General features: G+C 62.2%; 1 protein-coding gene across 1 annotated transcript; it reads left to right on the top strand.

Moving 5' to 3' along the window:
- Nucleotides 1–1,190: 1,190 nt before the first annotated feature.
- RASAL1 (RAS protein activator like 1) lies at nt 1,191–25,767 on the top strand. Its single transcript, XM_036439458.2, has 21 exons — nt 1,191–1,727; nt 5,287–5,343; nt 7,365–7,478; nt 7,611–7,672; nt 8,817–8,946; nt 11,275–11,356; nt 11,449–11,580; nt 13,519–13,607; nt 14,104–14,221; nt 14,779–14,932; nt 15,315–15,379; nt 15,675–15,787; nt 17,631–17,823; nt 19,805–19,942; nt 20,489–20,633; nt 21,737–21,909; nt 22,952–23,089; nt 23,188–23,323; nt 23,995–24,115; nt 24,894–24,967; nt 25,224–25,767. Exons 1-21 carry the CDS (start codon nt 1,663–1,665, stop codon nt 25,361–25,363), a joined length of 2,439 nt encoding a protein of 812 aa, XP_036295351.1. The 5' UTR covers nt 1,191–1,662; the 3' UTR covers nt 25,364–25,767.
- The last annotated feature ends 296 nt before the right edge of the window (nt 25,768–26,063 follow it).

Raw genomic sequence — 26,063 nt, 5'->3', positions numbered from 1 at the left:
ATACACGTACAAACGCGGAGCTGCAGGAGCAGAGAGAAAGGGAAGAAAAAAAAAAAAATCTCTGCCTGTTGAGGAAATCCTGGAGGATGCCCAGGAGAGGTGACATTGGAGCTAGGGCTGGAAGAACCGCCATAGTAATACCAAACACCTTTTTAAGCTTCCCAAGCTCCCGACAACCCTGTTCTGAGACCTGCATCCGCTTTATCTCACCGAATCCTCCCCAAACCCTGCGGGCGAGCTGCGTGTTCCCCCTCGGAACAGGTTGCCCAACCCCACAGAGCGACCAGGATTCCTATCCAGAAAGGCAAACCAGCTGCTGACTGACACCTGCCTGCAGCTCTTCCATTCCTCTGAACCTCCGTTTCTTTCTTTTTTCCTTTTATAAAAATATATTTTATTGATTTTTTACAGAGAGGAAGAGAGAGGGATAGTTAGAAACATCGATGCGAGAGAATCATCGATCAGCTGCCTCTTGCACACCTCCTACTGGGGATGTGCCCGCAACCAAGGTACATGCCCTTGACCGGAATCGAACCTGGGACCTGTCAGGCCAACGCTCTATCTACTGAGCCAAACCGGTTTCAGCTGAACCTCCGTTTCTTTGCCCACCAAGTGAGGGTAACGGGACAACCCTCTGCAGCCCAGAGAGCGATTGTAAAGACGAAGATGGGCTAAGCCCGCCAGGCTGAGGGCAGTGCCTGGCACAGGGAGGTGTTCAAACATCGTAAACGACTTTATCCTCCACGCTGCAGCGGCTGCGCCCCTCCCCCGGCCGCGCGCCCTCCCCCGCAGCGCCGGCCAGTGACGTGGGCGCGGCGGCTCGCACCGTCTGGGTTCATTGGAAACGAAGAGATCGCAGGGGACACGGAGGCCCCTCCCTGGAATCTAACGGACCCCCCAGGGAACGTGCCACCACTCTCTCTGATGACCCCTCCAGGAGGGAGGGGCGGCGGTGGTGGGGTGGATAGACCGGGAGGAGGCGGCGCCGGGATGGCAGGAGGGGAGGGCCGAGGAGACGGGAAGGTGCAGGAGGGAGGCCAGGCAGGGGACACACCACGTTTTCTGAGCCCGATGCCAACTCACCAGGAACCTCTGGCCACGCCCATCACGGCCGAAGGCCACGCCCCCTGGCGGTCCGGGCCCCGGTGCGCCCGGGTCTGCGCGGCCGGTGCGCTCCGGTGCGCGTGGCTGGGGCGCCAGCGGAGAACGCGCGGCGGGGCCCGGGGGCCTGCGGGCGGGGGGGGTGGGGAGCCGGGGAGAGGCGGGATTGCGGGGAGGGCCCGGGGCCGCCCCCTTCCGCCCTGCCCGCCCACCAGGAGCTGCAGACTCCGAGGCAAAAGCCGGCGGCGGCGCTCCCTGCGCGCCCCACCTGCTCCGCACGCGAATCCTACCTGTGGATCCTCCGTGGGGGAGCGGGGAGGGAGGGCGCCCCCTCCGAGGACACCGATCTCCCCCCTCCTCCTCCGAACGCCTCCCGCCCAGCAGCTACCCGCGTCCTGGACCGGGGGCGCCGGGACCCCGGGACAGGGCGCCAGGCGTGCAGCTGGTGGTGACAGGTAGATTCTTCTCTTCGCCGCAAACCCCCACCCCGTGCCCCGCGGTCCGGCCTCGGAGGAACCTGGGCGCCCTCCCTCCCGCCCTGAAAGTTTGGGGCTGGGCGCCATGGCCAAGATCAGCTCCCTGAACGTCCGCGTGGTGGAGGGCCGGGCGCTGCCCGCCAAGGACGTGTGAGTACTCCCGGCGGCGCGAGGGGCGGCCGGGGCGCGGGGTGAGGTGGGTGGGGGCGCCCATGACGCGTGCCGGGGGGAAGGGGGGGGTCGGGGAACAAGGCACAGGTTCCTGTCTGAGACACGAAGACCGTGTGTGGAGGCAGATACACCTTCATGGCGGGAGAAGTCCCATGCCCATGGCTGCCCCGTGCCCAGATGCCCGCCCTGGCTCCCCACCCCATAAGAGTGGACGGATGTCTTTGATCCTGAGATGTACTGAAGGGTCTTACAGGGCGTCAGCTGGAGATGGGAGCGGATTCTGTCGCGGATGGGGATGGGGTTGGGATTGGGGAACGGGGATGAGGATGGGGAGGGGGAGGGGGCTGGGATAGGAATGGTGGGAGGGTGAGGGGGATGGGGATGGGCGGAGGGGGAAGCGAGGGGGAGGAGGAAGGGGATGGGGAGGTGTCCCTGCAGGCTTGGGTAGGCTCCTATCAACAAAAGGTAGGGGGTGCAGGTGGCCCAGCATGCCTCAGTGTGCATCTGGGGTGTGGATTTGCAGAGTGTCACCAGATGGCCAGCCCACCCACCAGCCTTGGGGGAAACTGGGGTGCTTTCGACCCAGAGCCCCGGGCTCCCCAGCCAGTAGCTCCCAGCCAGTGTGGGCCCTCCCTGCATGCTGAGCGGCTTGAGGAGCCACCCCCTCCCCTCTGCTACCCCTTCCCCACCAGGTGTGCTGGGTCTGGAGAGCCTGTGGGCCCCCTCGTACTGGGCCCTGGCTGGGCTTCCCTGGGCTGAGCCAGCAGGTGCCTGGTCAGCAGGACGGTGGGAGGGGTCCCCCTCCTGCTTGGCCTGGAGCCCAGAGAGGGTTCTGAGGGTGTCAGCACCTGGAGTCGGGCTGGGATCCTTGGTAGGACTTGGGCTGTTTGACCTTGAACCTGGTTCTCCCATCTGTGCAATGGGAGCCCTGGCCAGGGTCCCCAGCCCCGTCCAGCCGGGAGGGTGGAGGGCCAGCTAGGACTGACTGGAACCTGGGTTCTGAGCCTTGGCTCTGCCCGCCTCCCCCAGCGAAGGGCCCCCAGCAAGGATCACCCCGCCTTCCTTTCCACCACCTGCCGCCTACCCAACACTGGCGTGTCCAGGGGGGTGCTGCTTAGAGCGCCTCCATCCTCCCCAGCCACCCCCAACCAGCACCGCCTGCACCCCACAGAGGCCGAGGCCTCGCTGTGGGAATGCAGCGCCTGGACAGGCCCCGGCTCCCTCTCTCCGAGATGTCCTCCCCGAGCCCCCGCCCCCTTCGGGGAGAGAGACCCCGGAAGTGCTGGGGCAGGAAAGCCAGGAGGGAGGCTGGAGGCTGATGGAGGCTGGCGAGGGCCTCGAGGGAGCGCCATCTGCCCGCCTGGGAGGGAGCTGAGTCACGTGTGGCTCCCGTGCCACCCTCCTCCCCGTGTTCCTGGGCCACGGCCACGCCCTTGGGCAAGGGTAGGGAGTCACTGAGCCCCAGCTGGGGATCTGGCCACCCTGCCTCAGTTTCCCTGGCTGTTGGCTGGCTCTCTTCTTCATGGGCGCTCTCCTCAGAGCATGCTGGGATCTCCCCACCCGTGGGGACTCAGCCAGGGCGTGCTCTCTCACCCCTCTCCTAAGGGAAAGGCTGGATTCTTCCTGTATCCTCCCCAGATGTCAGGGCGTAAGAGGAAGACTCAGCAGATGACTTTAGAGCGACTACAATCATTGACAATAGCAGCTGTGCCCTGGCCCGGCGGTTCAGTGGTTAGAGCATCGACCTGTGCCCTGAGGGGTCGAGGGTTTGACTCCTGGTCCAGGGCACAGGGTAGCAGGTTCGACCCCCCCCCCCCCCGGCCGGCCCCAGTTCGGGCACCTGTGGGGAAGCAAATCAGTCAGTGTGTCCCTCTCACATCAATGTTTCTCTCTCCCCCTCCTTCCCTCCCTTCCACTCTTTCTAAACACCCTCGGGTGAGGGTGACCAACAACAGCAAAAATAATAAGAGCAGTAGCTGTAAGTCACCGAGGGCTGACGAGGGACCAGGTCCTGCACGCTTGGCGTTTCCTATGCTCCTGTCAGCACTTCTGGTTTACAAATGGGGAAACGGAGGCCCAGCGTGGCAACCTCGCTTGCCTGAGGTCACGCAGCCGGGACGTGGAGCCTGACCGCTCCCACGCACACCCCAGGCCGGGCAGGCCAGGGCCGAGGGGCCTGCTTTCCCGCTGGGCAGGGGCAGCGGCCGTGGGAGAGGGCAGGCTCTGGAGAGACGGCGGGTCAGCGCGGCAGCCCCCTCCCTCCCTGGCCCCTACCTGATAGGAGCCCGATAAGGCCCTCGTGCGTCAGCGCCCTGCAGCTGACATGTGAGCTCGGCTCCCATGAGGGCCCGGGGGTCAGGCGGGGTTCACGGGAGGGGGCGTGTCTCCCAGCCCTTTGCTGGTGAGAATCCAGCCCACATCCGCAGTCGGGGAAACTGAGGAACGGGAGCGTGCTTGAAAGAAGCTCAGGGTTAGAGAGCCCAGAGAGAGAGAAACGAGATGTAGAGAGGGGGTTACCCAGCCTCGGGCATTCGGGAGCCAGGAGGGGAAATGGAGGCCTAGGGCACTCCAGGGAAGGGGAATCTGAGGGGAGGGCCTAGAGAGGAACTGGGAGACATAGGCCAGGCTGAGAGGGGCAGGGCGGGAACCAGATGGAGCAGTGAACCACCGGAGCGCCCAGCAAAGGGGGCCGAGGGAGGAACCCCGAGAGGAGACCGAGGCGCGGGGGGAGGGAGGGCGCTCAGCAGGCAGACAAGCCTCGGGTTGGAGCCAGCTCCCGGTGCCCACGTCCCTGCTCCTTGGAACCCCTGAGGCACGTGCGGATCGGGGACCAGCCGGACTGAGAGGAGGTGGCAGAGAGAGAGAGGGTGAGGGCCGGGCCTGGAGGGAGGGCCGTTTGGGCTGGAGGCAGCCTTGGCCCAGAGCTCGTGCGTTGAGCCCTCTGGACCTGGGCTTGGGTCCTGCCGGCCAGGCGGGCTGGTGGGGGCTGGAGGTGGGGGTGCCCCGGCCTGTTTGCCCTGAGAGCTGCTGAGCTCCATCTCTGCTGGCAGCTGAGCAGCGTGTGTGCCCTGCCCAGAAAGGCCAGCGAGGCCAAGCTCATGGCCGAGGCTCCGGGGGCGCCTGGTCTGCCTGCCCCGCGGGCGCCTTAGTTTCCCCTCTGCATGTTAACGTTCTTCCTGATTCAGGCGGAGGAGCCAGGGCCACACAGTGGGGGGAGGGGGGGTGCCGGCCAGGCCCCCCAGCCGGCAGGTGGGGAAGCAGGTGTGACGCCCCCGCACGCGCTGGCTTCGGCCTTCCTGGGACAGGGCCTCTGCACTTCCTCGCTCGGGGCCTCCGTGTTCTATTTCTGCGGGTCGCCATGGGCAGGCTGAGCAGCCAGGACATCCTGCTGGTCCCCGGCCTCGGAGCTGGACTTGCCGCGTGACCCTCCCTGGACAGGCCCCCTCCCCTCTCTGGGCCTCCATGGCACCCTCCTGTGACAGGAAGGTGGGTTGGGGTCCCCGCCCATGACTGCCCTCTCCCCCTCCTCCTCCCGCAGGTCTGGGAGCAGTGACCCCTACTGCATCGTGAAGGTGGATGACGAGGTGGTGGCCAGGTGAGGCGTGGAGGCCGGTGGGAGGGCGAGGCGAGCAGGGCAGGGGCCGGGGAGGGGCTCCTTCTAGCCCTGGGGAGTCCAGACACAAGAACCCGCCAGGAAAAGGGACACCGACTGGGGAGGGTGACGCTCAGGCCAGCTCCCCTCCCCACCCAGCCCCAGCGGGCCCGCACCTTCCCCTGGACTTGACCATGTCCCTGCTGGCTCCTGGGGCTGACTCAGCGGCCGCCAGCCCGTGCCTCCCGTGGTGGCCTCCCCCGGGGGCGGGCATCTCACGCTTGGCTGGGCTGGCTGGTTCCGGGCCTGCCTGCTGGGTGCTGCGGGCACCAGGGTGTGTGTGTGCGCCTGCGCCCAGCGGGCCTGCCTGTGTGTCCATGATGTCCGTGTCCCTGTGTGTGGTCCGTGTGCATGTGTGGCCCGCCCACAGCCTGCCCTGCGCACACGTGTGCACCGCTGCCTGCTTAATTGGGTCCATAGGCACCATGTGAACACACGCGAGGGTGTGAGGGTGTTGGATGTGTGAGCGAGTCTGGGTGTGGGTGGGGAGAGGGGGGGGACATGGGGCTGGGTCTTGCTTGGTCCCCACCCCCGCAGGCCGGCCAAGGGACAGCTCTCAGCCCCCGCAGGCCTGAGGGGTGTGGGTGGGTGGATGGCTGAGGCCTTGGTTCCTATGGAGACAGTGGGATTCAGGATGCTGCTGGCGTGGTTCCGGTCCAGATGGACTGGGAGCTGGGGGCAGGGAGCTCATATGGGGGAAGGTCAGCCTACCCCAGCCAGCTGACCCCCTCCCTCATTCTCTTTGTGCTCACGCTGCCCCCTTCCCCACAAGCCCACAGGCTGATGCTTCGGGTCACAGCAGGCTGCTGTCCCCCCCTCTCTGGGCTTGGAGGAGCATCCCACCTCAGGGGCTGGGGAGGGGCTTCCAGCAGGGAAAGGCAGGGCTAGGGAGAAGTGTCCATTGGATGGAGGTGCCTGGGCTAGGGGGCAGAGCGTGGTGCGTGTGTGTGTGTGTCTGTGTGTGGGGGAAGAGTGTGCAGAAGGAAGCATGGGAGCGGTAGGTGTACGAGCCAGGTTTCGCAGCCATACACGTGGGTGTGTCTCACTGAGCACGGAGGCTCTTTGTTCTCTGTTGGGTAAAGGGAAGTGGGTCTGCAGGGGTGTCAGGGTGAAGACGCTCCATGTGTGTGCCTGTGCCTGAGCCTGTCTTGGTCCCTAACCCTGCTGTGGTTCCCCCTTGCTTACTGAGTGCTCTGGCTCCTGCTGACTCAGTCTTCTGGCCCCTCACACTCCTCCTCCCTTTCCAACCAGCACCGCCCTGTTCCTCAAAAGGACCACGCTCACCCCTGCCTCAGGGCCTTTGCACGTGCTGTCCCAGCCCTTGGGGATGCTTGTCCTCATCCTCTCTTCCCACTTTGCCTGACTAGCTCTTGCAGGAAGCCTTTCTGGACCCCTCCAGCCCCCATTCCCACACCCAACCAGGCACTAACCACAGCACAGGACTCGCACTGTGCCACAGAGCTCAGGAGAGCGCCTGGCGGCTCAGGGGGCTCGGAGGGAGCATGGGCCTTGGTGTCTCTTCCTCTGATTCCCCAGAACCCATAAGCCTTGGCACCCCGTGAATGGATGGATGGATGGATGGATGGATGGGTGGATGGGTGGATGGGTGGGTGGGTGGATAGATGGAATCATGGTGGTGTTGGTTACTATGTTTGTGTGATTCTATATGTGTATCTGCTGTGTACGTACGTGAGTGTGTCTGTGGGTTTGTGTGACTATGTCTGTTTGTGCATGTCTACATGTGTCAGTATGTAGAAACGCATAGATTTCTAGAAGTTTCTGAGGCTTCATATGAGTGTGTGTCTCTGGCTTCCTTGTGGTGTCTATGAGTGTCTGTTTCAGTGTACTCCAGTGTGAGTGTGTGTGTGTGCGCCACCCATGTGACCTGGGTGCCCAGGTGTCTGCAGCTTGTGAGGCCCAAGTCCCTGCAGCCCCCTGTGCCCGCCCCCCCCCCCCTTTTGCAGGACAGCAACCGTCTGGCGGAGCCTGAGCCCCTTCTGGGGGGAGGAGTACACGGTGCACCTGCCCCTGGACTTCCACCACCTGGCCTTCTACGTGCTGGACGAGGACACGGTGGGGTATGTGTGCCGGGGCCCGAGCCTGGGCGTCCGAGGGGAGGCAGACACCCCAGAGCAAAGTCCCCGCCTTCCTGCCCACCCTGGATGTCCGTCCCTTTCCTGACCGGGACCCTCCCTGCCCCCTCTCCACAGGCACGACGACATCATCGGCAAGATCTCACTGAGCAGGGAGGCCATCGCCGCGGACCCCCGAGGTGGGTGAGGGGCTCCAGCCCTCAGCCGGCAGAGGGAGGAGGGTTGGCTGTGCTCAGAGTGGGCGCTGCAAGGGCAGAGCAAGTGTCACGAGGAGCACAGGGCCCTTTGTGGGAAACAATTTCAGTTTCTGTCTTTAAACGAGAGAGGAATGTGGGGGCGGCGGGATGTGGAACATTACTGGTATGACGGTGCCGGGGAGGAGTGCGCAGGTGGTCAAGGAAGGCTTCCTGGAGGAAGGGGCAGGAGCTGGGCCTTCGAGGTGCTTTAGCAAAGAGGCGAAGGCCCCTCTCCGTGGGTTCTCCTCTAGGGCCAGCTGTGGGCGGGGCCAGGCGGAGTAGGGTGTGGGGGTTGATTGGAGATGGCCTCGGTGCCTGGGCCTTTTCTGGGAGGGTACTGGGGAGCCATGGATAGTCCCTGAGCAAGACAGCGGAGAGAGAGTGGAGCCGTGTCGGAGGAGGGCAGACTGACAAGAGAGATGAGAGACATTTCCAGAAGGTGCTGCTCTGTGGATGCTGGAGCACAGCGGGACGGGAGGAGGGCTGAGCGAGCCATTTGGAGTCGGTGCCATGAGCAAGCGAGAGGAAGCTGACGCGTCCCGCACTTGGGGGTTGGAGTGGAGACAGAGGCGAAGTGGAACTTTCATTTCCGGCAGCCCGGGCACTGCCCCTTCGGAAGGGCCCTCCTGTTAGTGCCAGTGGGCTCCCGAATTACATATATACGGTTCCTAATACATTGTTGGACTTGCTGTAAAGAAGGAAAACAGCCCAGCATTCTCCTCCCAGCCCCCCCCCCCCCGCCCCCCGATCGTCAGCAAAACGTAACGGGGAGCGGGGAGCCACAGCGAGGGAATAAGGAAGAAGCTCCCCGAAAGTCAATGTCAGGATCGCATCTGCAGTCCACAGGTTAAATTCTGAGCCAGGGCGAAGGCAGGCGGTGCTGACCCCAAGACTTCCCCGTTAGAGCGAGACCCTGAAAGAGACCCGGAGTGAGAAGCACCGCTCCTCTCCAGGGATAAGCATCCTCACGCTCCGTGTCCCACGGAACGGGATCAAACAAACACGAATTCACAATCAAAGACCATCGCGCGCACAACGCCGAGCACATGGTAGGCGCCTAACAAATGCTAACGCCTGTGCCCTCCAGGAATCGACAGCTGGATTAACCTGAGCCCCGTGGACCCGGATGCTGAGGTGCAGGGCGAGATCTACCTGGCTGTGCAGATGCTGGAAGACATGCGGGGGCGCTGTCTTCGCTGCCATGTGCTCAAGGCCAGGTAGGGTCGGGGTGGTCGGCAAACTCATTAGTCAACAGAGCCAAATGTCAACTGTGCAATGATTGAAAAATTTTTTTGAGAGCCAAATTTTTTTAACTTAAACTATATAGGTAGGTACATTGTTATTAACTAGAGGCCCAGTGCACGAAATTTGTGCATGGGGGCAGGGGTGTGTGTGTGTCCCTCAGCCCAGCTGGCAGCACCCTCTCCAATCTGGGACCCCTTGAGGGCAGTCGGACATCCCTCTCACAATTCAGGATTGCTGCCTCCCAACTGCTCATCTATCTGCCTTCCTGATTGCCCCTAACCGCTTCTGCCTGCCAGCCTGATCACCCCCTAACCACTCCCATGCCAGCCTGATTGATGTCTAACTGCTCCCCTGCCAGCCTGTTTGCCCCCAACTTCCCTCCTCTGCTGGCCTGGTGCCTCCCAACTGCCCTCCCCTGTTGGCCATCTTGTGGTGGCCATCTTGTGTCCACATGGGGGCAGGATCTTTGACCACACGGGGGCAGCCATATTGCGTGTTGGAGTGATGGTCAATCTGCATATTACTCTTTTATTAGATAGGATTAGGGTATTCCTAAGCTGGCCTTTGCTAAAAACTCAAGGGGCCAAAGAGCCGCCTGGGGCTCATGAGCCGCAGTTTGCCGACCACTGGTGTGGGGTATTGGCGGCGATCTGAGAATGAGCGGGGACCAGCCACTAAAGGCCAGACATGAGGGAGGAGGTGTGTTCGTCAGACTGTAAGCAGTAGACACCCAGTTCACATGGACGTAAGCAGACTATTTCATATGAATGACATGTGGCTTCAGGCATGGCTGGATCCAGGTGCTCGAAGGGAGACATCGGGACTCTGCGTGCACACAGATTCCTGAGCTGTCTTGTGTGTTAGCTTCATTCCAAGTCCTTCCCCGGGCGGGGGCAACCCCATCCTAACAGCCTGGCAGCCCCAGCTGAAAAGGAACTTCCATCGCTCACCATTTCCAGCCAGTGTTTTGGGAGCATTTCTTACCGGCTCCGTCTGGGGCACATGCCTGTCTCTGAGTCAGTTACACGGACTGATCTGTCGGACCTGAGTCACAGCCGGTTCCAGCTCATGGGGTAGCCCTCACTCCTGCCTGTATCACTCTGTAATCCGCCCCTCTCTGAGCCCCCCCCATTATTCTGCTTCCTTAACTACCCCACCCCCATTCCCCTCTTATCTCCCATCTTATCTTTCTGCCTTTTCCCCCTCCCATACCTTACTTCCCCAACCTTTCCTTTTAGGCTGGTTCTTGTCAAGGTTGGGGAGCATCTCAATTTCTAGTTTGCTGTGTGACTTTAAGCCCTTTCTTGCCCTCTCTGTGTCTCTCCCGCCACCTCCAGAGTTCTGTCCCCTGCTGGGGATCCCTGGAGTCTGGATGGAGTACTGGGGGCGGAGGGTGGGGTGGGGAATAGGGAGAGGAGAGGCAGGGGACAGGAGGCAGGACTCAGCATGGGACAGGGGCTCCTTATCTGCTGTTTGCCCAGGGCCTCCTCCCCAGCCACAAGGCTGTGCAGGATTCTTGCAACAGGAAAAGGACCGATTGCTGTTGCTTAGCAACTGGGCTGGCTCCTAGGAAACCAAAGGCGGCTTTGGATGCTGAGCAGCAGGAGGAAGCTCCTCTGGTTGGGGGGTGGTGTCTCTAGGTTTGGGGGACCTCAGGAAGGAGGAGTGGGGGAGGCTCATTGGGATGAGACTTTTGGGTTGTCATGACAACCAGAGGCAGGAGTCTCTGTCTCATCCTTTTCTTGGGTCCCAGGATGATGTGCGCACGGTGTTTGTTGAATGAGTGACTGATCTGAGCCCTCACCAGCTGCCAGCTGCTAGGCTGAGCCCGTGTCATCTCATTTTATATACTCTTGGTCCCCGGCGGTCGGTCTGTTGTTATTCGTCTTTTCCAGATGAGGAAACTGAAGCTGAGGGAGGGGGAGTGGCTATTCATTCCTGTGTTGCCCAGACAACAAAGCTTTGGGTCCTGGCCTCTGGTCTCCCATCCAGCGGCTCCTTTCCCCCCGCCCCATGACACCTTTGTCTGCTGGGCTCCGTGAGGAAGGACCTGTGCTCTCTGTGCCTCAGTTTGCTCATCTGGAAAATAGGGGCATTCCTAGTGCCTCCCCATAGGGCAGCGTTATAGGATGGGCATGGTGAGGGGTGCTCCCCGCCGGGTCCCTACCCTGGAGCAGTTTATCACCTCGGAAACCAGCGGCACCCGAATGGTCTGCCCTGACTCTGTTTTCCAAGGTCCAGTGTGGGCTTTGGTCCTTGAGGGTCCTGCGGCCCCCACTCCTATCTTCCTCTGCCCCCAGGGACCTGGCCCCCCGAGACATCTCCGGCACATCAGACCCCTTCGCACGCGTGTTTTGGGGCAGCCAGAGCCTGGAGACTTCGGTGAGTGGCAGAGGGGGGTTGGGAGAGGGGGGGCGTCAGAGGGTGGGGTCCCACTCAGCGCTCTCTTCACCCCCCTTCTCCGCCTCCCCCAGACCATCAAGAAGACGCGCTTCCCGCACTGGGACGAGGTGCTGGAGCTGCGGGAGATGCCGGGCGGCCCCTCCCCACTGCGGGTGGAGCTCTGGGACTGGGACATGGTGGGCAAGAACGACTTCCTGGGCATGGTGAGCGCCCCGCCCCCTCCAGCACCCTCCTCCAGGGCTCCCCCTGCCTCCCAGGGGGAAGGAAGGGCAGGTGGGCTGGTACCCTGGGGCTCAGAGGGTAGACGTGAAGGCTGCCTCCCCAGGTCCAGGGAAATGGAGTCCTATTGCCCCTTGTACATTTGGGGAGACTGAGGCTCTCAAAGGTGCAGGAAGCTGCCAAGGTCACGGGTGCGCCCATATCCTAGTCCTACAATGAGGGCACCTGGCATGGCCATGCGCTGGCCCCGTGCTGAGTGCTTCTCCAGCATAACCTCACGGACCCTCAAGGCCACCCTACAAGGCCGGGGTGGGGAAACCGAGGGAGGCTGATGGCTTTCCCTCGGTCACATGACTAAGAAACAGCAGAGCTGGGGTCTGAGTGCAGGCCTCTCTTACTTCAGAATCTAAGTCTTTACCTCTTCTTCCTGGAAGCACTGGGGTTGGTCAAGGTTTTTCTCTAGGAACCTCAGTTTTCCCATCTGTACAATGGGTGGCTTGTTCCTTCCTCTGGATAGCAGTGCAGGTGTAGCAGGGCCGCTCGTTTTTAAAAGGAGCCAAGATTAGAGCAGATAAGAGGGAGGCTTGGTCATGCAATGCTGGCAGTGCCTAGAATGAGTTACCATGTGACCCAACTATTCCACTCCTAGGTCTGTCCCCAAGAAATGCAAATACACACATGTCCACACAAAAGCTTGTACCTGAATGTTCACAGCAGCATTGTTCATCACAGCCAAAGTGGAAGCAACCCAACTATCTATCAGCAGCCGAATGCATAAACAAAGGTGCCTACAATAGAATAGCATTCAGTCACATAAAGGACCAAAGTACCGCCCGGCTGGTGTGGCCCAGTGGTTCAGCTTTGACTTATGAAGCAGGAGGTCATGGTTCAATTCCTGGTCAGAGCACCATCCCCAGTAGGGGGCGTGCAGGAGGCATCCCATCGATGATTCTCATCAATGATAGTTTTTTTTTTTTTAACATATATTTTATTGATTTTGTACAGAAAGGGAGAGAGATAGAGTTAGAAACATCGATGAGAGAGAGTCATCGATCAGCTGCCTCTTGCACACCCCCTACTGGGGATATGCCTGCAACCAAGGTATCGAACCCGGGACCCTTCAGTCCCCAAGCCGACGCTCTATCCATTGAACCAAACCGGTCTCGGCTCATCAATGATAGTTCTCTCTCTCAATCCCTCTCCCCTCTTTTCTGAAATCAATTTAAAAAATGTTTTAAAAAAGGAACAAAGTATGGACAGATGCTACAACATGGGTGAATCTTCAAAACACGCTAAGTGAAAAAAGCCAGTCTCAAAAAACCCCACACGTGATGTGATTTCACTGATAGGAAATATTTAAGACAAAATAGACCAGTGGCTGTCAGGGGCTGGGGAGTGACTGCTAATGGGTACAGGGTTTTTGGGGGGCTCATAGGAAATGTTCTGAAGTTCGTAGTGATGTTAGCACAAGTCTGACTTTACGAAAGGCCACTGAGTGATACACTGAAATAGGTGAATTCTTTGGGGCACAATTATATCTCTATAAAGTTATTTAAAAGAGGGGGTGGGACTCGGGGGCATTTAAGCTTTGTGATAGACGCAATGGTGTCCCCGAACAGAGCTGAAAACACACCCAATCTGACATGCGGTCTCCAGCCGCTATGTGACCTTGGGCAAGTCACTCCACCTCTCTGAGCCCCAGTTCCCTCAAATAAACGTCCCTGGAGGCCTCAGTGCCTGGCAGGGCCCCTCATTTAGAACTCAGGGAGGGAGTGTCACTGCTGTTGTGATGATGGGATACAGAGGGGGAGGAAGATGTGGCCCCTGGCAGGCTATGCCACCCCACCGTGGGCGGGCAGTCCAAGTGCTTCTCCGGGGGCGGGGCTGGGCGGGGCTCCCCGAAGCTCTGTGTCCCCGCACAGGTGGAGTTCCCCCCCAAGGTCCTGCAGCAGAACCCCCCCAACGGCTGGTTCCGTCTCCTGCCCTTTCCCAGAGCGGAGGAGGATTCTGGGTAAGCATCGGAACCACTCTGGGTACCACCTTCAGCGCATGGCGGGTCCTCATGGGCGCCCCCGTCAGCCAACAAACCATCACCACCGCGCGCTGTTCATTCATTCGACACATGGCCTGCGGATGCCTCCCAGCTGTGTTTACACGTGCCCAAACGCGCTCACCTTTCACCCACCTGCGAACATGTCAGTTCACACCTGTGGATACGTGATGTGAACCCTGGGTTCTTCCACGCCTGCTCACTGTTCACACTGTCCATTCCTGTGTGAACGTGTTTACACTAGCCACACTGTTCACACCGTCTGTGCTTGTCCGGGCCCGTTGAGACCCTGTCGGCATTGTCACACCCCTTCAGACATGGCCACGCCTCTTCACAGCTACCCACATGCACCTTGCTTTGCAAACACCCATGCTCCTTACCTGTGTTCCCACCTGCCCATCACTGCGCCGGCCCATCCGTGCTTCCCTCCGTACATACGTGTGCTCTGACCGGCCAGGGGGAGCCTGGGTGCTCTGCGGCTGAAGGTGCGCCTCCTGGAGGACCGGGTGCTGCCCTCCCGGTGCTACCGGCCACTCCTGGAGCTGCTCATGGAGTCCGTGCTGCAGCCGGCAGAGGTGGGCGGTCAGACCAGCACGCACTGGGGGACTGGGGAGGGGCTGGGGGAGGACCTGGGGGAGGATCTGGAGGAGGACCTGGGGGAGGATCTGGGGGAGGATCTGGAGGATGACCTGGGGGAGGGACTGAGGGAGGTCCTGGGGAGGATCTGGGGGAGGATCTGGGGGGAGACCTGGGGGAGGATCTGGGAGAGGACCAGGGAGGACTTGGGGGAGGGGATGGGGAGGACCTGGGAGAGGGGCTGGGGAGGATCTAGGGGAGGGTCTGGGGAGGACCTGGAGGAGTGGCTTAGGGAGGACCTGGGGGATGGACTGGGGGAGGACCTGGGGGAGGACCTGGGGGAGGGGCTGGGGAATATCTGGGGGAGGGGCTGGTGGAGGACCTGGGGAGGATCTGGGGGAGGATCTGGGGGAAGACCTGGGGGAGGGGCTGGGGAGGACCTGGGGGAGGATCTGGGGGAGGACCTGGACCCTGGCAGCCCTGCCTCAGGGAAACCTGCCTGAGCTGCTCCGGAGTGCGGGGCCCCGGCCAGCTCGCCTGCCGCCTGTCCCTCCAGGAGGACGTGTCCAGCCCCCTGGCGGTGCTGGAGGAGCTGACCTCGGGGGACTGCCGCCAGGACCTGGCCACCAAGCTGGCGAAGCTCTTTCTCGGCCAGGGCCTGGCCGGGCCCTTTCTGGACTATCTCACCCGGCGGGAGTTGGCGCGGACCAGTGAGTGGCCCACAGATCCCCGGACAGCACTCCCCCAGGGATGAGTCTGAGGGTCTCTGGGGGACGGAGAGGGGTGCTCCAGCAGAGGACAGGGCTCCTGTGTGTGCATGTGAGTGTGTGTGCGCGCGTGCGTGTGTGTTTGTGTGTGTGCACGTGCACGCACATGTGTGGTTTCGTTACTCTTGAGCTGTGTGGCCGCAGGCAGATTGCTTAACCACCCTGGGCTGTGAACTCCGTGCTGTGGACGGAGCTGGTGTTGTGGGTCTCCTCAATCCGAGGCTGGAAGCACCCTGACCTCCGCCTTGGGTGGGTTGGTGGGGGGGCGGTGAGGCGGATCATTCCTCCCCCCCATCCCAGAAAACACCTCCTTCTGCCCTCCCAGCTGACCCCAACACCCTCTTCCGCTCCAACTCCCTGGCGTCCAAGTCCATGGAGCAGTTCATGAAGGTGAGTGGACGGAGGCCCGCGGGGCCCAGCAGCTTCCCCAGGGGCACCCCTCCCTCCAGGGTTTACCCCGAACTTGGCTGGCTGCAGGGGGCAGTGGGCAGCTGAGCTGGGGAGCTGGCGGCAGGTGCCTGGCCTCTCACCCCGAGTGGCAGCCCGGTCATGCCCCCACCCAGCCCTTGGGCATGCCTTGGCCTTGCTCTGAGCCTCTCCCTGCATGGTGGCCCCTATCCCCAGCTCAGGGGCCTGCCCCAGCCTCACCCTCAGCCCCACCCCGTGTGGTGCCCCCCGCCCCCAGCTCGTGGGCATGCCCTACCTGCATGAGGTGCTGAAGCCGGTGATCAGCCGCGTCTTCGAGGAGAAGAAGTACATCGAGCTGGACCCGAGCAAGATGGACCTGGGCCGCACCAAGTGAGCAGAGCTGAGGGCAGGGGGGTGGGGGGACCCTGGCCCCCGACAGCCCCCTTGTCCCCGAGCCTTGTCAGGCCGGGCCTGTGCTCCTTACTAACCCCTCCCCGCCTCCCTTGCCCCCCTCACCGCATCCCCCATTCCCAGCTCTGCCTCCCACCTCAAAGTCTCCCCTGTGGCACCTCCGTCCTCACGCCGCCTGGTGTAGTGGCTCCGGGCAGGACTGGAAATCTGAGTTCCCTGGGTTCAAACCCCCGCTCTGCCACCACCGGCGTGCAAGCCCCCCCGCCTTGCGTGGCTGTGAGGATGAGCTGAGTTATGCACACACAGCCCCGCGGTCACTGCTGCTCCCCGAGCACACGGGGCTCTGATTTCTAGCCTTGCCGGCCCTGCGTGCAGAGGCGGGGCCCTGCGTGGCCTGCGTGCAGAGGCGGGGCCCTGCGTGGCCTGCGTGCAGGGCGGGCCCGGAGCACTGGGTGCGATTGGAGGATGCTGGGCAGTGGCTGGGTCAGTCCACGCCTCCGTGGGCTCCTCTTCTCTCTCCGGGACCCTTCCCTGCTCCTGCCAGGATGGGCGGTGTGCTCCCGCCGGGCCGTGAGGCTGGTGGCTGTGCAGCCCATCGGGGACGATGGTGAGGACGGGAGAGAGCCTTACCCTTTATTCTGGGCCCTGCCCAGCAAGTGCTGCCCGCAGAGGGGAGGCCGCCTGCCCGGGGCTGCACCGTGGGAAGGAAGTTGCACAGCAGGGATTCGAACCCAGGCCCTGAGCACAAGGGCAGGGTCGGTCCATGAAACCCCAAGGCAGAGACGTTTCCAGGCATACCTGGTGAGGATGCAGCAGGGGCATCCAGCACCTGGTAGTAGCCAAGCCTGAAGGGGCAGTCCTGAGTTCTAATCTCGACTCTGCCCAGTTTGCAAGGAGACCTCTCTGAGCCTCAGTTTCCTCATCTGTTAAATGGGCTGCTTCGTCCATCCGGTTGCCATGAGGATTAGATGCTACCGTGTCTGAGGCATTCGCTCCCTAGGGCCAGGACGCAGGGGGGGGGGGGGGAGGGGCAGGGAACCCTCCGCCTGGCTTCTGCGGAGGCCACAGTCTGAGAAGGGATGACACAGACCCTTCCCCTGGAGGGGAATAGGAAAGGAAGGAGCAACGTCACTGCAGATGGAAAACTGCTGCTCCCTCGTCCGCTCCACAAAACCATCGCTGAGCACCTACTGTGTGCGGGCCTGGTCTGAACACAGCTCACAGCAGAGGACACATGGACCCAGACCCCTCTTCAGGGGGGGAGACAGATCACAAACTGAAGAAGAAGCTTCCTGCCGATGATCAGTGTGGAGGAAAAGGAAGCCGGGGAGGAGGGTGGAGGGAAGTGCCGGGAGCAGGGGAGGGGCTTGCGGGGTTCTGTCGGGGTGGCTGCCAGGACAGCCCCCCAGAGAAGGGGGCATTGAAGCAAACACGTGAAGGAGGGGAGGGAGAAAGTCACGTGCAGGCAGGGGCACCGCAAGTGCAAAGGCCCTGGGGTGGCAGCAGGCGCCTGGCGTGTCCAGGCTGAGATGCATTTTCAGGGTCTGGGAGGGTGTGCGATGGGGGAGGAAGGGGGTGGCCTCCTGGAGGAGGTGACCTCTAAGCGGATTGTGGGGACAAGGGTGTCCCAGGCAGAGGGAACAGCATGCACAAAGGCTCCAGACAAGAATGTGTAAGCAGCAGCACGGAGCTGTGGGAATGGGAGGAGGGGAGGCTGCGGAGAGGGGAGGGTGGGAAGGGGAGCGCTGTCTGAGCCCAGCGGGGGCCGGTGGAGGGTGGCCAGCGGCTGGGCTCTGAGGCCATCCCCCCGTTTGCCCCCCAGGAGGCTCTCCTTCAAGGGTTCGGCCTCGGAGGAGCATGTGCGGGAGGCCAGCCTGGGGCTGCTGATGGGCTACCTGGGGCCCATCGTGGACGCCATCGTGGGCTCCGTGGGGCGCTGCCCGCCCGCCATGCGCCTCGCCTTCAAGCAGCTGTACCGACGCGTGGAGGAGCGCTTCCCGCGGGACGAGCACAAGGTGGGCCGGGCGGGCGGGCGGGTGCTCCCGTTGGGCAGGCGGGGAGGCTGAGGCTGGGCGGGCAGCAGCGTGTGCAGGGTCACGTGGAGAGGCAGGGCAGGGGCAGAGGCAGGCGGGCAGAAACCGGCTGCCGCGCTAAAGCGCTCTGCGGCCCATCCCTGGAGCCCGGGCTCAGAGCTCTTGACTTGTGCCACGCCACGTTGCTCCCCACTTCCTGTTTACGGGTGGGGAAATTGAGGCCCAGAGGGGGAAAGGGCCTCTGCCTCCAGCCTCCCGGCTGGGCTGGGGCACCTCCGTCCTCTCGCTCTGTCCCAGCTGAGGAGTGGCCTCCAGACTGGGACGCTGCTTGCTTTCCGCCCTGCTTGGCCCGGCTCTTGGCAGAGGTGCTCAGTGGGACACAGGCAGGGAGGCGGGAGGGAGGAAGGGAGGGAAGCAGGGAGGCGGGCTCCCCAGAAAGTCTGGCCCTTGAGGGTGGGTGGAGCCAAGATCAGTGACACCCCAGCGTCCCCAGTTCTCACCTCACAGTGGGAAAGGCCGTGGTGGGCGGGGAGCAGGGGACTTTTTCAGGCCCGCAGGTCTGGATGGGGTCAGGGGAGCCCCTCGCTCTGCCTCCCTGACACCTGTTCCTCCTTCTCAAAAAGGAGGAAGTCACGTGCTGATGCTGAAGGCTAAAATTACCCTCGGGGGCAGTGCAGGGTTCCAGAGGAGGGAGGGAGGGGCAGCTCCAGGTCCCCAGCCCCTGGCAGGGCTCCCTGTGGCCAGGGAGTTGGACCCACCAGAGAGGGCCTTGTCGCCTGTGTGAACACGGCCCCTAAATACGCTCCGGAACCCTCTCGGGCCAAGGAGGAGAGGCGAGTGGGGAGTGGCTTGGGGGGAGCCAGACGCACCCAGGATGGAGACACACCCTCTGCTGTGCTGGGGGAACCAGCCTCACCTGGGGGGGGGGCAGGGGGCTGGGGGGCAGGCCCGGGGTTTGCATGGACAGGCCAGGCTTTACAGTTTGTACAGGGCAGAGGCTGGGCTGTGGTTGCCCACAAGATAGCCTCAGTTTCCTCCTCTAGAAAAAGGAGAGCCGAAACCGGTTTTGCTCAGTGGATAGAGCCTCGGCCTGCAGACTGAAAGGTCCCAGGTTCGATTCCAGTCAAGGGCATGTACCTTGGTTGCGGGCACAACCCCAGTAGGGGGTATGCAAGAGGCAGCTGATCAATGATTCTCTCTCATCGATGTTTCTAACTCTCTATCCCTCTCCTTTCCTCTCTGTAAAAAATCAATAAAACATATTTAAAAAAAAAAAAAAGAAAGAAAGAAAAAGGAGAGAACGGTTCCCACCCTGTGGGATGTTTGAGGATTACATGCGATAGTTAACTGACTAAGGGAGCGCCCCGCAGTAGCTAGTGTGGAATACAAGAAGAGAGTGTGGTGGAGAGATGGGAGTTCAGATCCCGCCTGGGCCCAGGCGTGGTTCTGCCACTTCCTGCTGTGAGGCCTCGGGCAAGCAGCTGTCCCTCTCTGGGCTTCCGTGGCCTCCTCCGTAACACGGGGGTGAAACGCCAGCTGGGTGCGTGGTAGACAAACACATGGATGGAGAAGGGTCTGGCCTGTTGCTGTTCACCGTCATAAATCATAGATCTGGGATTGGGTCCTGCCTCCTTTGCTCATCAGCTGTGTGACCCTGGGCAAGCCAGTTGGCCTCTCTGAGCTTCTGCTTCCTCGGCTGTAAAATGGGAATAATGACGACGCTCCCTTCATGGGACAGCGACCTCAGCGGACTCGGGATGGTTGGCTGCGTCTGCTCGTGCAGAATTGGTATTATTGCGTCATTCTCCAGAGGGAACACACCGAGGCCCCAAAGGAGAAGCCTCCTGGGCGGACCAGGATGGCCTTCTGACCCAGCTCCCGCTTCACGTCCCGGGTTTCCACAGGGGAGGGGAGGGGTTTGGGGTGGGGGTGCTGGGCTCTCACCTGCTTTGTTTCTCGGCAGGACGTCAAGTACCTGGCCATAAGCGGCTTTCTCTTCCTGCGATTCTTTGCACCTGCCATCCTCACCCCGAAGCTGTTTGACCTCCGGGACCAGCACGCGGACCCCCAGACTGGCCGCTCACTGCTGCTGCTTGCCAAGGTGCGGGCACAGGAGGCCGTCCTGGGGGTGCTGAGTGAGGGGAAGCATGGCGGGGACAGAGCGGGGAGGCCAGGCCTGCAGGAGACCCAATGTGACCCAAATACCCGTCTGACACGCCACCATTAGCTCTCATGGGGGGGGGGGGGAGGCAATCCATTACACTCTCTGATTTCCTCTTTGGAAACAAAGACCTAGGCTTCCAGGAGGAGAGTGGGAAGCCGGCTAGTAGTCCTTTACACCTTAGTATGAATTAGGCCTTCCCTGGCCAAGTGGCCACATTTTGAGGTTCTGATGGGCTCCAGATATGCATGATAGGACCAGGCAGCCCCGGGTGTGAGCTCAGGAGGGAACAGAATAATCAGGGCCCTGGGGGTGCATGTCTGCCCACACGGAGGGACAGATATTGCCCAGAGCAGGTGCTGCTGTGAGCTCTCTTCTTTGAATACTGACGTGGGAGCCAGGACTCGGGGGCTCTGTTCTGGGTCCAGAGAGGACTCTGCCCCTGCAGCGACCTTGGCCCTGGGACCCCCGGCTTCTTTGCTCCAGGCTGTGCAGAGCATCGGAAACCTGGGCCAGCAGCTGGGCCAGGGCAAGGAGCTGTGGATGGCCCCCCTGCACCCCTTCCTGCTGCAGAGCATCTTACGCGTGAGGGACTTCCTGGACCAGCTGGTGGACGTGGATGGGGAGGAGGGTGAGTTCCGGTGGCCCTGCCACGTCTGGCTTGTCACTCACTCCCCTAGACCCTTGGGTCCTCCCCTCCCTCTATCCCTCTCCCACCCCAGCCCGGAGCCTGTGGGACCTGAGCATCAGCTAGTCCGTCCACTAACATTTCCTCTGCGCCCACTGTGCCATTCCAGCCGACGTGGAGATGTAGGTGGGGGTTGTTGGCGTAGTGTTCACGCCATCGACAAATACCTATGAAGTGCCTACTATGTGATAGGCCACTGTTCCACAAGCTGGGGAAACAGCAGTGAGCAAGAAAGTCCGGCTTCCGTGGGAGTTTTATTCCAGTGGAGACAACGGGCTGTAAATAAGATGACTCGGCACATCGTGGTGTGTTAGGCAGCGACAAGGGCCAAGGAGGGACCGTAAAGGAGGGGAGGGAATATTGGGGGGGGGGGTGGCCAGAAGGAGTCTCGCTAGAGCAAAAGCGAAACCCTGAAAGAGGACGGAGAGCAAGCCACGAGGGCCCTGGGGAAGAGCATGTGCAAAGGCCCTGAGGTGGGGGCGGAGAGTAGCAATGAGGAGGCCAGTGGAGGAGAGTGAATGGGGCGGGGTGGGGGCGAGGGGAGGGAAGGAGGGGTGAGAGGCCAGGTTGTGGGGGCTTTGTAGGCAGCGGGAAGGACTTTGGCTTTGACTTGGAGTGACATGGAGCCGCAGGGCAGTTTTAAGCAGCGTTGGGGTTGAGTCCATGTCACAGTGTGGAGCCCAGGTCACGCGAGAGTTGGGTCTAAGCCTCATAGTAGGAGCAACCTGTTGAAATGTGGAGCCCGGGTGTGGCCAGTCCCTGTGGTGCTGGGGAGGAGCCTGGGCTGGACTCCGGGAGTGGCGGGATCTCAGACTCTCCCTGCACTGACTCCGTACAGCATGGCTCCCCCTGCTGGCTGCCTGCGACCCTGCCGGCAGGTCCCACAGGTAGAGAGGAGCCAAGGCCCAGCCATCAGTGACACCGGGTCCTGTGTGGAGGGAGCGAACACCTGCCTCTGCGGGAACCGAGAATCATGCTCATCCCCGAGGCCCTGGCCGCGCGGAGCCTGGATGGGAAGGCTCACCGGCCCCCTCCCCTCTTCCCAGAGGCTGAGGGCCCAGCCAGGGCCCTGGTCCCGCCCTCCGTGACCGTCCGGGAAGGCTACCTGCTGAAGCGCAAGGAGGAGCCCGGCGGCCTGGCCACACGCTTCGCCTTCAAGAAGCGCTACTTCTGGCTCAGCGGGGAGACCCTGTCCTACGCCAAGAGTCCCGAGTGTCAGGTGGGCCTGCAGCCCACCACGGAGTGCTCCCCGCGAGGCCCCTCACAGGGCGGCCTGTGCACCCAAAGACCTGCCCAAGGCCGCCCCATAGCAACCTGGCCAGTTCAGATTCCCAGGCCAGGCTCTGCTCACACCCGTGGGCCCAGGTGTGAGGGCCCAGGCCGGGGACAGGCGTGCACCGACACACCCTTCCCAGCAAACACTCTCCAGAATGCACCCCCCACCCCCCAGACGTCCCCTCCCCGACGTGGACACACACACACATGCCGATGCTTAAGCGCCCTCAGCTGTTCCCAGCCAGGTCTCTGCCCACGGACCGCGGAGACCCCCGTCCCATCGGATCTGCTCACGGAGAGGCCCGTGCCCGGCTGCTGGGCGCACACAGCCGGGCACCCGCTCACTCGTACCCATTCGTTGTTACACGTTCATCGAGTTCCCACTGTGCAGGGGGCGGTCGGCCAGGCACGGGCAGGGCACGCAGCGGCAAACGAGACAGAACCCCCGCCCTCACGGGGCGGCCATTCAGGTCCCGCACAGACAGACTCGCACACTGGGCCCGCCCCCTTCTGTGCCCACAACACAAACAGCAGCTCACGGCGGCGGCGGCGGCGGCGAGGGGCCACCTGGGTGTGTCCACACGGTCCGTAGAGCGTAGATGCTGGAGTTCCACCCCCTGGGTGCACCCAGGTCTGGCCCCACCGGGCGAAGGACCTCCTGCGCCTCAGTTTCCTCATCTGCACACGGGGGGGGGGGGGGGAGTAAAGGACCCGGCCGTGGGGATGTGTTGGGATGCCCGCACACGTTGGTAAATGCCAAGTGTTTACAACCACATCCCAAGGGCTACGCATGTCAGGGTGAGGAGGAGGAGGAGGATGGCGGTGGGGATGGTGGACACGGAGGCCCAGGGAAGCTGTCAGTGAATTAGAGCGCAGGGGCTCATGGGACAGCGGAGTGGGGACACCCCGTGGTGCACGCCCCCAGAGGAAAGCTGTCCCCCCGCCCCCCCAGCTCCCAGCCCACCCGCCACATCCCCGTCTCCCAGGTGCGCTCCTCCATCCCTGTGCCGCACATCCGCGCCGTGGAGCGCGTGGACGAGGGCGCCTTCCAGCTGCCGCACGTCATGCAGGTGGTGACCCAGGACGGCACAGGGACGCTGCACACCACCTACCTCCAGTGCAGAGTGAGGCGCCGCCCCCCGGCTGGGGGTGGGGGGTGGGGGGTGGGGTGAGCAGGGTGTCCCCCGAGTCCCATCTCACCCCGGACCACTGCGCCCTGCAGAACGTGAACGACCTCAACCAGTGGCTGTCGGCCCTGCGCAAGGCCAGCGCCCCCAACCCGGACAAGCTGGCCACCTGCCACCCCGGGGCCTTCCGCGGCGCACGCTGGACCTGCTGCCTGCAGGCGGAGCTCTCCGGTGAGCCTGCACCACGCGCACGCCCCACCTGCCAATCGGCCATCGGGGCTCCCGAGCCACACGGAGGAGCAAGTTAACGAACCTCTCTGTGCCCCTCGGGCTCCTGAAGGGTGGAAGGCGGTTGTAACAGGGCCTGCCTCCTCGTTTTGTGAGGATTAAATGCAGGATGTGTTCCTGTCAAGCACCCGCTACGCACTCAGGCATCTAGCGGTCCACACACAGGCCACCGGGCCTGCTCTCGAGGAAGACAAGCGAATAACCAGACGCTTGTGATACAGCTTCCTAAGAAGTGCCAGGATGAGGCTTCTGGGGCTCCCAAGAATGGGTAGGGGGAAATCAAGGAGGGCTTCCTGGAGGAGGCGCCGCTTAGCTGTGACCGGAGGAGAGCAGGCGTGGAGCAGGGAAGCTGGGTTCAGGGAGGGGGTAAGGGAGGATGTCGCCGGCGAGCTAACGGGAGCAGAGGCCTGGACCAGAGGCGGAGGGGCAGAAGGGTTAAAAGGGCTCTGCATGGGTGGCGCCTTGACTGGGGGAGGCAGGAGAGAGGTGAGGCCACTGCTCTGCTGGGCGAGGGTGGAGGCCACAGGGCTGGAAATAAGAGGCAGAAGGGGAGGGGGCTTGTGGGGTGGGGGTGGGGGATGAGAGGGGTTATGGGTGACGCCGTGTCCCCTCAGCTGCTGGTTGCAGCCACACACACTCGGCCGTCACCCTGGGAGACTGGAGTGACCCCCTGGACCCCGACGCTGAGACCCAGATGGTGTACCGGCAGCTGCTCCTGGGGCGGGACCAGCTCAGGTGGGTGCCCCTCATCCCGCTGCACCCCCGTGACCAGCTGGGCCAGCTGCCCACGGAGGCCTCCCTTACTCAACTAGTCATTCTTCCCACGCGCATCCACTGAGGGTGGGGCAGGGGGTAGGGCAAACTCAGGGTGAGGGTGGGGAAGCACCCGCAGGTGGACCCTAATCCCTGGATCTTAGCATCTTCTAACACCTGGCCCAGACCTTAGCTGTGCCCCTTCCCCTACCTGGTCATTGTTATCCAGCGACAGAGATTGGTTCCAGCTCATTACAGAGTGGGTTCTGAAGCTGGCATGCGCCGGTTCAAATCCCTGCCTGGCCACACGCTGGCTGTGTGGCCGCAGGCAAGTTGCTTACCTTCTCTGGGTCATAGTTTCCACTTTTGGAAACTAGGGTTAGTAATAGTACCTGCCTCATGGGGTTGTCCTGAGGGTCAAATGCGCTAATATAAGATAGAGCCAGCCCTATGTAGGTGCCGGCCACGTAGGTAGCTTTCGATGAATGATGACTACTGTGATGCTGTTCTGTCCCTTTCTGTGTCTCATGATCATCAGTAAACGGAGGTAACAGCAAGCACCTACCTCGGGTCCTTTTTTGTGATAACCGAATAAGTGAACCCATGCGAAGGGCCGAGGCTAGTGTCCGGGACTCTACAGACACGGGCTGTGATGAGGATGGGGGTGGTGCTGATGAGTGAGAACCTGAATGTCTCCTGCAACCAGCGGAGAATCCCTACGGCAGGGACCAGCCTCGTCTTCCTCCCTACCCATTTCTAGGATGAAATTCCTGGAGGATTTCAACGCGGATTCGAGTCCAGAGGCAGACAGGGAGGACTCCGGGGCCATGGAAGGTAAGGGTTAAGTTAAGGCGGTCCCTTTCCTTTTCAGGCTCTGACATCTCCCAACCCCTGAGACCTCCACCCCCCTACTCTGGTGTCCACCTGCAGGCCCAAGGCTGTGTGTGTGTGTGTGTGTGTGTGTGCTAGTACCTCTAAGGATTCTCACTGCACAAGGCAGATCTGGAGCCTGAGAAAGCCACGGGGTGTGGGTTCTGGCAGCCTGCCCTGCCCTGGCTAAGCCCCCGGGGTCCCCTTGTCTCCCGCCCAGGGGCCTGCCCCGACGCGCTGGCCGGGCAGAGAGAAGCAGCGGCCCGCCTGCTGGAGGTGCTGGAGGACCTGGACGGAGCCCACGAGGAGTTCCAGCGGCAGGAGCAGGGGAAGGCGGCCCCGGGTCTCCGCAGGCCCTGAGGGGATGCTGCAGCCAGCTGGGAGGAAGAACGAGGAGCCCCCGGGCGGTCTCGGCAGACCCCGGCCCAGGAGTCTCCTTGTGGCTGTCCTGTACCTTCTTTATTGATGCTGAGGCTCTAAGGCTTCTGGGAACTTCCTAGTCCCACATTCTCTAAGCCCCAAACCTGGTGCCTGGAGGCAGGGGGCCAGCCTTGCCCCGAACGAGTCTCCCTCTCCGGGATGAGGCAGATGAGTGGCTGGCATCAGGGACCTGACTCAGTCGGCTCAGCCTGACGTCTCTGCTTCACGGGGCTGGCCTCTACCCACCCCCACGAGGCTGCTGGATACAGCTGCACCTGAGTCCCTGATGCCCACATGGCCTTGTTGCCCCAGGCAAGCACTAAACGGGCTCAGCCCTTCCTGTTTTCACGTCTGCCAATCAGTGTAACCTCATTGGTCCCCTTGAGCCGTGCCCTGCCCTTGGCGGACGGTCCTAACCACAAGCTTCCAGAATCAGGTGCCTCGGGAAGAATAGGCTGGGAGCGCAATGGGCGAGACCCAGACAGACCCTTGGAGTCTGGGACGCCTTCAGACAGGCTCCTTGCCCCTTTTTCAGCCTCAGTTTACCCATGTATACAACGAGGAGGGAGTGGCTTAGAAATAGCTCCGGAACCAGGGGGGGAGTTTCTCAGACTGTGGCCCAGTCTCTCCCCCGCCCCCG

This window comes from Pipistrellus kuhlii, unplaced genomic scaffold (assembly GCF_014108245.1).
Source record: "Pipistrellus kuhlii isolate mPipKuh1 unplaced genomic scaffold, mPipKuh1.p scaffold_m20_p_155, whole genome shotgun sequence".
NCBI lineage: Eukaryota > Metazoa > Chordata > Mammalia > Chiroptera > Vespertilionidae > Pipistrellus > Pipistrellus kuhlii.
This window is presented reverse-complemented; position numbering and strand designations above follow the sequence as displayed.

Coding starts and splice junctions, on each gene's coding strand:
- RASAL1 (XM_036439458.2), top strand. CDS start 1,663: ATGGCCAAGATCAGCTCCCTGAACGTCCGCGTGGTGGAGGGCCGGGCG. Junction 7,673..8,816: donor CATCGCCGCGGACCCCCGAG/GTGGGTGAGGGG, acceptor TGTGCCCTCCAG/GAATCGACAGCTGGATTAAC. Junction 15,788..17,630: donor ATGGACCTGGGCCGCACCAA/GTGAGCAGAGCT, acceptor TTTGCCCCCCAG/GAGGCTCTCCTTCAAGGGTT.